Below are 10,977 nucleotides of genomic sequence, written 5' to 3' on the forward strand. Positions count from 1 at the left end.
GCCACATGTATTGCTGTTTTTTCGCTTTTCAATGATAAATATTTGTCATTTTGTGAAATAAAGGTTAATGTTTATCATTTCCTCTCCTCACTTAAATGGTGTAAACATTGATCAAATAATTGTATTTTTGCTAACTATGATTAAAAAAAATATACTCATTATATATCTTGGTACCAGATTAATTATGTTTTGAAGCTTTTTCATTGATATAGTGTGTTATTATTTTACGCCCATGAGAAGGTTCACTATTTAAATAACGACATGGATCAATTAAGGCCGATCATCTATTAACTAAATTTGTTTTAAAATAGGTTCGAAATGTCATGAAGATTAAATATATTTATTTCAAGCTTTTTAAGCTTTTCAACGACAGATATTTGTCGGTTTTGCATAAATATTATTTGTCGTTTTCATACCTAAAATCTGTGGGTTATATGATGTACATTTGATTGAATGATCGGTCCCCTTTGTCAGCTAGGCTGATAAAGAGATCGAGATATTATACTTTACAAATTAAAGATATTACTTATTTTTCCAATCCAATCCTTCGGAGTGGAGACCTAAAACATTTATGACATTAAACTAAAGCAAACACAAAATGCACGAAGCATCAACTGCCATACATCATCATCACACCACATAGCAGGCTTGAATAATTTCTCCACACACAATTACATATTAATTGATCAAAATACATTTATGGCATTAAAATAAAATAAAATAAAATAAAAACATACACACACATACATGTACTACTAGTCTACTATACTGGTATATATATACATCATCTACAACAAAAGCAAAACTCTGAATAATTTCTTCTGAAACACCGTCTGCACCACTGATCAAGCAAACATTCACCTTGTAGTCATGACAAGGAAATTAATAATAGTTGTAAATCGAATAATGAATTGAGTCAAAATGGTGGGAGGAGAAATTAAGAAAGAAAAGAGAGAGAAAGCAAAGATGGATAAAAATATTGAGTTTTATTTTATGAAGGGATTGGTGGGTGAGGGAGGCAAAAAGAATCCAAGTTAATCCAAGCACCACCAGACAAAACCAAGTCCAGAAGAGCAAAAAGAAAGTGAGAAAGAAAGAATCCCCCCCATATCCTTCTTTCTCTCTTCCTCCCTCCTCTCAACAAGCCTCAACCCACTCCCCCTCCCTTTTCTTTCTTTTTTCACTCTCTTCTCTCACCCCTCCCCCTCCTTCTGCAACGGCCTTTTCCACTTCTATTAATGGTGTTTACCTTTCACCTCCTCTCTCTCCTACTCTCTCTCGCTGTCTCTTCCTCTGTGTGTGGCCATGTGTGTGTCTGTGACATGTCGCATATGTGTGTGTGTGTGTGTGTGTGAGAGTGAGTGTGAGAAGATGGAGATGATGATGATGATGATGATGATGAAGGGATTGACAGCAAATCACTTGCAAGTTCTTCTACTAAGTTTGAGCGCTGGAGTGAGTGTGAAGTGTGAGCTTATAATAAATTCCTTTCCAAAACCCTAACCTGCCTTTTATTTCTTAATATTAGCTTTTATTTCTCTGTTGTTTTTCTCTCTCGCTTGCCTCAGAGATTCTCCACTCTCCTCCACTGGCCTCCTCTTGTGCTTCACTCTCCGTACTCTTCTAGGTTCTCTTTCTTTTCTTCTTTCTTTTCCTCTTTTGAAGGAGAGAAAGGATGAAAGTGTTTGGGAAAAACTAGGAAGGTGGACAGGATGCTATGTGCCTGGCTCTGTGTGCCAGCATGTAGCTCAATCCATTGTTAGATTGTCTATTGTGGGTGGCGTGCGAGGAGCCAAGCATTCAACCTCTTTCTATCTTTCTCTCTTTCTCTCCTTTTCTTTTCATGCATCTTTTGTTAACAAGATGTTGTTCTATGTTATTTATTTATGTATGTAGTAGAACTGTTTAACTGTGATCTTGTTTGTGTGTTTTTGCAGAGGTTGAAAAGACATGTTTGTCGTTATGTGTTTGAGATTTGGTGGCTGTCATGGAAAAGCAGTTTCATTTCCTTCAGTGATAGAAATATCAAGGATGGTGTTCAAGCAGCAGTTCTTTTCTCTTTCTTTAGCATATATATAGTTTCATGTATCTTACTGGCTGTGTGATTTCATACAACTCACGCCCTCTAATTACTATTCATAATAAATGTCTGTCCTTTTCTTTAATCTTTCTTCTTCTTCTTCCTCTTCCTCTCTCTGTGTATGTTTTATTTTGTGGATTCATTTATGGATGTGTGTTTTGTGGTTTTGTGAGAATGCTATATACAACTTGATGTGAATGTTTACATGTGTGTTTTCAAAGTTCATTGCCAAGACTGATCTATCTTCTCTCAGCAAGAGTGACTGGATTCTCTCTCTCTCTCTCTCTCTCTCTCTCTCTCTCAGTTTATAGCTGTGTTTGTCAGCTTCTCAAAATGCTTTGATGGGACTTGCATCTCTCTGGCTCAAACCATCTTGTTTGTCTATTCAAATCTCATTGTAAATGTAAAGAAATATATGCACACAAATACACTCACAAACAAGAAACACTCCATATGATTCAAGATCTCTTTGTTATAAATCTAAGATTTCATGTATAATTTTTTCATTCTTTCATTCCTTCTTTCAACCCTTCTCAAACTAATTTATACTCACACACACATATATATATACACAAATAAAAATTCAAGGAGTTTCCTTTTGGTTTTCATTTCCAAGACAATGCAACAAACACCAAAACAGATGAGTTGTTCTTCCTTACTTCAAGAATCACCTTCATATATCATCCACTTCTCTCTCTCTCTCTCTGTCTCTGAGTGTGCATTATCCCCTCTACCCACTTATAATAATAAATAAATAAATAAATAATTCTCTTCTCTTTTTCGTGTTTGTGATTGTTCTTCCTGCAAGTGATAAATGTGTTGTTTCATCCCTCTCCACAAGCTTAATTATGCTTGTGTTGCAGATGCTGAAGTCCTTTCTTCTCTTCATACAACACACATACCTACCTTATCATTAACAATATATACAATTATAACAATAATAAATAATAAATCAATCAATTTTCTGTGTTTGTTATTGTTCTTCCTGCAAGTGATAAATGTGTTGTTTCATGATCATCCTTCTCCACAACCTTATGCTTGTGTATGCTTGTCTTGCAGATGCTGAAGTGCTTCTTTCTTCTCTTCATAGTTCATACAACACACATATATCTTCCTTATTATTAACAATATATACATACATCAATATATATATATATATAATGAATGAAGATGAAAGATATCATGATTTATTCCTCACTCTCTCCTGATGAGCAGGCTTTCTATCTTTCCAATGACTGACCAAGCGTCACCTCCAAAAGGAATTTTCATGCCTCGTATATATAATATAATTTATATAATATAAATATATATATATATAATATATATATAGTGTGTGTGTCTCTAGAGTCATCACTTTTGTTTCTCACCCTACTTTTCCTTTCTGAAAAGAACAACCCTTGCCCATGATGCAAGACCCATACGGCCACGTTTTGGGAAGTGTTCCCAGAACTACCTCCCTATCCTCCTCCTCTTCTTCTTCTTCTTCTTCTATCCTCTTGTTCCTAATTTTAATCCTCCTCCTCTTAGTCCTTCTTCTTTCCCTATTTTACCCCTACCTTCTCCACTAGCTAGAGCTACATCCATTCACCAACCATGTCTCTATCTCTATCTCTCTCTAGGCTTCTCTATGCACGTGGGACTGACTGAAAGTGATTCAGTGTTGCATGTGCTCATGAGAAACCCACTTTTCTAATCCAACCTTGCATGCTACCCCTCAACTACGTATTCTTGTTTTACCCTCTACTTCCCCTCTCTCTACCTCTCAATATTAAATATATATATATAAGGAGCGATAATTTAGGAATATCCACAGTAATCATCATATAGTACAATTGTAATTATCATAAACAGTGTAAAACGTGTTCTATAGTATTATACAGTAATCATAAACAGTAAAAAATTATAATACTTATATAAATAAATAATTATTAAATAATTACTCAAAGAATATAAGTAAGACGTCTTTTAAAAGATAGTAATTTAGGGTGTCCCTAAATTACTGTTTATATATATATATATATATATATAGATGAAGAAGATCATTTGAAAGAAATAATGATGGGAATTTTAATGATGTTTTCAAATGGAAACAGTTATATATGAGCATAAAGGAATGGATTTTAAGTTAAGGTAATAAATTGTAGAATAATGGAGAAGGTCTTTTCGTTATTTTGGTGGGGGGTTCAGAGTTGCCTACTCTTCTTTTTCATGGTCCTTGTTCTTCTTTTCAGATGTTTTTCTTTTTCTTTTTTTTTTTCCTTTCAAGGAAATTTATGGATGGATGCTTTTGTTAGAAAGAGACTGTTTATATAGTTGGATTAATTCATCATTTGTTTTGTTTAGTTTTGATATTTTTTGTGATATATTTTTTTTATAATTTTAAAGCCAAAGTTAAAGCCAAGATGTTCATATGTTGCATGTAGATGGTTTGAGGTGCTTAGGTATGAATTTCTATTGTTTTTGGATGTAGCTTGATTTAATATTTTGCATTAAATGAGTGTATATATATATATATATACATTTATATACATACACATACACACTAGTGATTTAAAGTAATTGAGTAAAAATATTAATTTTAGAGTGGTATGCCGGTTTTATTTAGATTTTTGACAATATACCACATACGACAAATCTAGGTTTGGTATGATGATTTAAGATAGATTTTTAAAAAAATTTAATTTTGTCGATCACTCAAACTCAAGTAAATGAGTATTTTTGTCGCATATACAAAATAAAATTTTAAATTTCATACTTGATACAATCCAAGTCCAAATACTTTTAGGTAAGATAAAATCTAAATTCGGTATAATGATTTAAAATAGATTTTCAAAGTTTTCAATTTTGTCGATCAGTCAAACTCTAGTAAATGAGTATTTTGTTGCATATATAAAATAAAATTTTAAATTTCATAACAAATACAATCCACGTCCAATGCATTTTTAGGTACGATAAAATTTCTAATTTCAAATCCAAAGAAAGTTTTAAGTACAACAAAATTTCTAATACGACAATCAATGCTATCCAATACCTCGACTCATAACTAAACAAACCGTCTCTAAATCCTTCCAAGCAAATATTCTATATTAACTTCGAAGTAGACACATTAGGAAAGAACTTAAAATAGATTTTCAAAGATTTTCAAATTTGTCGGGCAATCAAACTTTAGTAAATAAGTATTTTGTCATATATATATATATATATATAATAAATTTCTAAATTCCATCCTTAATATATATAATCCAAGTTGAAAGTATTTTTAGGCACGACAAATTTTTTAATCCAAATCCAAAGTGTTTTTAAATATGACAAAATTTGTAATACTACAATCAATCCCGTCTAATAATACTTTCAACTCATGCATGATTTGGATGTAAGTCAAAATTTTAATTTTTTTTAATCAAAAATGGAATTTGAAAATCTAGTTATATATGTGGTCATCTAACTAACCAAATATTGTTTTTTTTATATCGAAACTCCTAACCCTTCCAACCAAACAATGTTTTTTTTTAATATAATTTTAAATTCATGAAAAATACAACCATAAAATCACATCCCGTAAAACCAAACATGGGTTTATGATTAAATCCCTATGTCTTATGATTCATGACTCAAAATTCCTCAAACCAAACACACCATATATATCTTTAAACATAAAAGAATTAAACCTCGTGCTCTAACCAAACCAAATACCAAATCCCTCCAACCAAATACTATATTTTTTAAAACCAATACTACCGATTCAAAGGAAAAACAACAGTTGACCCACATCCCCTACCTAAACAAAAAGTGGAATTTAAAATTCATTCAAAGTATTCATTCATCCAACCAATCAAACATGAGAAATGTTATTCATCATGAACAGCTTTCACGAAATCCAATATAAATACTAACCCCATAGCTGGGGTTAACATTCCCAGTTCCAGGGTTAGCAACCCCAGCTCTAAGGTAGTATTTGTATGATTTTTGGTGATGAATAGCATTGCTCATCAAACATTGGATTTCAAGATCAAGAACTCCAAATCCCTCCAACCAAATACACAGTATATCTTCTTCTTCTTCTAACATTGCACTGTACAACAATCAAAACCAAATCCAACCAAACACACCATAACACAACTCTGAATTCAATGGAGATACAACAGTGAAACTACATTCCCTTACCAAACCAAATCAAAGCAAACATTCTTTGAGCTATTAATCACAGAACCTGTGAGGGTGAAAAGGTAAGAGAAATAAGCCTGGAAACACAGAGAGTAGCAGATGATTATCCCATTCATTGGTCCAGAACCAGCCTTATTCCAGGACCACACAAACTGCAGCACCAGCCAAAATACCAAAAAAAATATAACATATATATATGGATATGATACAATGAATGGTCACACATAGCTCAGTCATCAAACAAAGAGACTTTGGGTGCTGACACAGTGAAGAGAACAAGCCAAGAATGGCACAGCATCAAACAGTAAGAGACAACTGGTATTGCTGCTTTGAAAGTTTTCACAGTACTCAGAGACAAACAACAATGCACATTACTGATGCAGCAATTGAGCCCAAGTTTCATTGATTTCAGAACAAGAAAAAGGCATGTCAAGATATTTGTCGGTCTCTGATGCCAAATGAAACTTAATGATTAGAATAAAATCAGAGGCAGAGAACCAAAAGCCGATGATGTGGTCCTGTGACATTGTTTGGATATATGCTCAAATAAGAGATAAAAATGGTAATCAGAAATTTTTTTTATATAAAAAAAATCAAACAATGCAGTTTTATCGCTTGCGATTTCTTCTAGATTGCATCGCATAGGCATAGAAGTCTACATTCTACAAACATGAAAGCCAATGAGAAATAAATACTGAAAAACAGATTAAGAAATGATATTACATGGTATCTACAAGATGATGGATTGCTAAAGCCGCTTGTTCGAACTTTTGGTCATACCTTAGTCTCTCTCAGCTATTGCAGTAAAACTCATGCTTGGACGAGTAGTTGGTCCTGAAGATAATGGTGAAGTTTCCATGCCAGAAGACGAGGATGTGTTACCTTCAGCATCCTTCTTGTGGTGTTTAATTTTGAGGTCCATGAAGTCGGATATAAGACCAGGTTTTGTGATAACCTCTGAACTGAAGTCTCTCTCGCCTTTTAGCATTTTCACAACATTGGACATCGAAGGTCGGAGTTTTGAGGCGTCTTGTGTGCACAGGAGGCCAATCTTCAAAAACCTACAAGCCTCTTCGACATCCAAATCATCATTAAGAGAAGTATCGATGATCTTTGACAATTCGTCATGCTCATAGTGCATCCACGTCTGCAAGACGAGAATCCCATGCATGATGTCGGGGGACTGTAGCACGTGTGCCCATTTAAGACTTGGTTGTGATAAAAATGAGAAGATGCAATAATCTTAAAAGTAGGGCTGCATGATTGATGTGTGTGTGGGTGGGTGCCAGACCAGTTCGACTTCAATCTTCACTTCAAGAGCATCGTGTAAAATATCGAAACTATCTAGAAACTCAAGTTATTAAAGAAGGCAAATAATATAATTGCCAGCCATGTTAGGCAAGAAAGATCCTCACAAAGATTCCTGTCCTCATATATTTATTTCCGCAATTTTGATTTTTTAAAAGAAGACTAGTTTGGCATGTAAATTTTCTTCATAACAAAATCAAACCCATGAATCCCCTCATAAACACCAACCTTCTCTCAGAAGCATGTTCGCTTGATTTGAACTACATATTTCTGGCTAATCTTTGCTCTAATTCAGCTTTTATGGCCCGAAAAAACTTCATTCTCACAGGTAGAATCACAATAACCAAAGTCGTGCATAAAACAAATTCTGAAAACAAATCTGATCAAGCGATCGAGTTTTTGACATCTTTCTCTCAAGCCTAAATAGTTTGGTGATCATACCAATAGTGCTCTGAAAATATTTCAAGTGCTTCAACTTAATACTTGAAGTCTAGTCACAATCTGAGTTGATACTAAACATGGCTAAATCTTTTTATTTAACAGTTATGTTTGTTTTGAGAACCATAAACAAATTCCACTTTGATGCAGGTGCGGAAAAAATGCTTGACACAGGTAGGAATGCAACGAAATAATTGCTATACAAAGACAAAGAGACATACCCTTGATACTGAAAAATAGAAAATGTTATGAAGTAAAGGAATTTAACTAACCCTCTCTAGTAGAAATTGATCTTCATAAGGCAATCTTGTATTTGTGTTGCATCTTCCACTAACTATTTCTAACAAAAGAACGCCAAAGCTGTACACATCTGACTTCCTTGTTACTTGTCCGCGTATTGCGTACTCAGGAGCCAAGTACCCTCTGTAACCGCAAGAAAACTTTAAGTTCAGGGTAGAAAAGCAAAATACAATTTGAAAAGAAAGTTCATTTAAGTATTTCATATGTGGTCTCACGTTGTAATATCCAGATTCTACTCCCTAATTTAATTAATTCGACTCATGAATAAAAAAAAAAGACATAAGCAATTTTGATAACTATGACTTCAAGGAACATATCATAAAAAAGACAAATTGTGAAGAGCTAAATGAAATAAAAAAATGATGAACAAAAGCTTTGGTTGTCAAACTCACATTGTTCCTGCAACACGAGTACTAACATGAGTTGTATTTGGGGGAAGAAGCTTTGCTAAGCCAAAATCGGAAATCTTTGGAGTAAGATCCTTATCAAGTAGAATATTGCTGGCTTTGATATCTCGATGAACAATATGTGGCCGGACCTCCTCATGAAGGTATGCAAGGCCACGAGCAACACCAATACAAATTTTTGTCCGGGTTCTCCAGTCAAACTGGATATTGCTTCGCCTGCTACCTGAGAGTATCAAAAAGAAAAGCAATTTCAATCGCAAATTCCGTTAGAATATGAATGCAGAATTCTGTAAATGAATTAATTTAATATGTCACAAACAAGAATCACCTAGAAGAGTCTGTGCAAGGCTATTATTTTCAAGATAATTGTAGACAAGGATCCTATTATCATTTTCAATACAGCAGCCATACAACTGAACAAGATTCTCATGCATTATATTGGAAATCACAGTGATCTCGGTCAAGAACTCTTTTACTCCTTGCGCTGACTCCGGCGAAAGGACCTTTATAGCAACATTTTTCCCATCTTTAAGCCTTCCCTGAACAAGGCAGTGTGCAAATAGACTAAATATCTGCTTTTGTATAAGTAATCATCGTAGTAAGCTAAAAATGCAAATTACCTTGTAGACAGAACCATAGCCACCCTCTCCAACTTTGTGGACAGGGCTAAAATCTCCTGTTGCATATTTCAGTTCCTTGTAGGGGTACATTCTCACGTTTTCAATACCAGGAACATCTACAGCCGAAGGACATATAATCAAAATTTATACCAAGCATAAGTTAAATGATATGATACATGTAGTATACTGTATTCGAGATAGTCAAGAAAACAAACAATCATTTCCTACGAAACACGTGCATTATATATGTCTGACGCCTTTGATACAACCGATACAGGCAGCCAACAGGAAGAAGACATCAGTACCGAAAATCCTTATTTTGTCTTCTCGCGATCGTCTTCCAATCCGTTATAACTTACACGTGTCAACCAGATGGCCAAACTAGACCAAAGTTTTGTTTTTCCATATAAATCACTCATACGACAATTGCCTATAACAATAAACTGACCATCAACTACCGTATAAAACAAATTACCTTCATTACGCCCAACAGTTTGATGCTGCTTAGTCTTGGACCTTTCTGAATAGGAAAGAAAAACACATCATTACCGAGTAGCAATGTCTAAACCACCGCTTAAGCTTTGAGTCTTCAAGGATGACTAAAACAAATTATGGAGCGCCTGTAATAACCAAACACACATCAAACACCATAAATTATAACAGAGAATCAGAACACACAAAGTCCATGCTACTTAATCAATAGTAAAGAATCAGATAGGATTCTTAAGTAACATCCAGAAAAGCAAACCACAACAGGTTAATAACCTAAGCAGATGGAAACAACAAAAGAAGGACATGCCCGCAACACAATCCAATCTATGGTTCTCTATAACTATAGATTCATCATATAATTAAGTCCAGGGCCTACAAGAGCGCCATGAAATCACGATCACATTCAATTAAATATCGAGCTTTAACATCTCCTTGAAATGGAAAAAAATAAATTCAAGTTTGTGGCAGAGGGATGTTATAAGTCAGAGTCAAAATTCAGAACTTCTCATTCTTTCATCTCATAAATCCACAACTGTTCACATAGCACAGGAGCCAATTAAGAATTGGGATCTTCAAGCTCATGCATTCAATTCAATTCAATATCACTGAAATCTAAAGCTGGAAAAATACTCAAATTCAAACCAAGTTTGTCACTTCACATAAATTTCTAGAACTAATTCCCCAAATAAACAAACCACAACCATTTCCCACCCACAAAAGGAATCCAAATCACACAGAAATCCACCCATCTCAACACAAAACACTAGCTAAAACCTCAGAAAAACAAAATTCAAGACCAATCAAACAACACTCACCTGGAGAATGAGCAAGCAGCAGCATGAGCAAACCAAACCAAACCAAACCAAACCCCAAGAATCAAACTTTAAGCATAGAAAAACTCGATCTTACTTCTCCAACCATCTCTCTCGCATCCTCTCACCGATTGACCTAAAAACAATCAACCAAACACCTAAAAACTCAAAATCTCCACCAAATCCAAGCATATTAAACAATTCTCAAGAAAAGCATACCAATTGGAGAAGTACAGTGCACGAGGCGGCGCAGGACAAGGAAGGAGAAAGGAAAGGAAAGGAAAGAGAAGACCAAGGAATTCGCTGGAGATGAAGAGGAGAAGACGAAGAAGGAGAGATATAAGAAGGAAAAGAGT

The 10,977-nt window shown here is 34.4% G+C and overlaps 1 protein-coding gene across 3 annotated transcripts; it reads right to left on the reverse strand.

Annotated features, from left to right (window-relative positions):
- Positions 1-6,804: 6,804 nt before the first annotated feature.
- LOC120262807 (cold-responsive protein kinase 1-like) lies at positions 6,805-10,977 on the reverse strand. Of its 3 annotated transcripts, none has more exons than XM_039270700.1 (8): positions 10,841-10,977; positions 10,625-10,757; positions 9,793-9,937; positions 9,318-9,433; positions 9,026-9,236; positions 8,683-8,920; positions 8,263-8,413; positions 6,805-7,391 (listed from the first exon to the last, which is right to left on the reverse strand). In XM_039270700.1, exons 4-8 carry the CDS (start codon positions 9,405-9,407, stop codon positions 7,026-7,028), a joined length of 1,056 nt encoding a protein of 351 aa, XP_039126634.1. In that variant the 5' UTR covers positions 9,408-9,433; positions 9,793-9,937; positions 10,625-10,757; positions 10,841-10,977; the 3' UTR covers positions 6,805-7,025. The 3 variants fall into 3 exon arrangements, with proteins under 3 accessions (XP_039126634.1, XP_039126632.1, XP_039126633.1); XM_039270698.1 differs by having other exon boundaries at positions 6,805-7,427; XM_039270699.1 differs by having other exon boundaries at positions 6,805-7,427; positions 10,625-10,779; positions 10,841-10,964.

Source organism: Dioscorea cayenensis, chromosome 6, assembly GCF_009730915.1.
Source record: "Dioscorea cayenensis subsp. rotundata cultivar TDr96_F1 chromosome 6, TDr96_F1_v2_PseudoChromosome.rev07_lg8_w22 25.fasta, whole genome shotgun sequence".
Taxonomy (NCBI): domain Eukaryota; kingdom Viridiplantae; phylum Streptophyta; class Magnoliopsida; order Dioscoreales; family Dioscoreaceae; genus Dioscorea; species Dioscorea cayenensis.

Bases quoted from the DNA above. Each gene is read 5' to 3' on its own strand.
- LOC120262807 (XM_039270698.1), bottom strand. From the start codon at position 9,407: ATGTACCCCTACAAGGAACTGAAATATGCAACAGGAGATTTTAGCCCT. The intron at 8,414-8,682 runs GTGAGTTTGACA...TTGCGGTTACAG, and splicing joins ACTCGTGTTGCAGGAACAAT to AGGGTACTTGGCTCCTGAGT. The intron at 7,428-8,262 runs GTTAGTTAAATT...CACGTGCTACAG, and splicing joins ATCAATTTCTACTAGAGAGG to TCCCCCGACATCATGCATGG.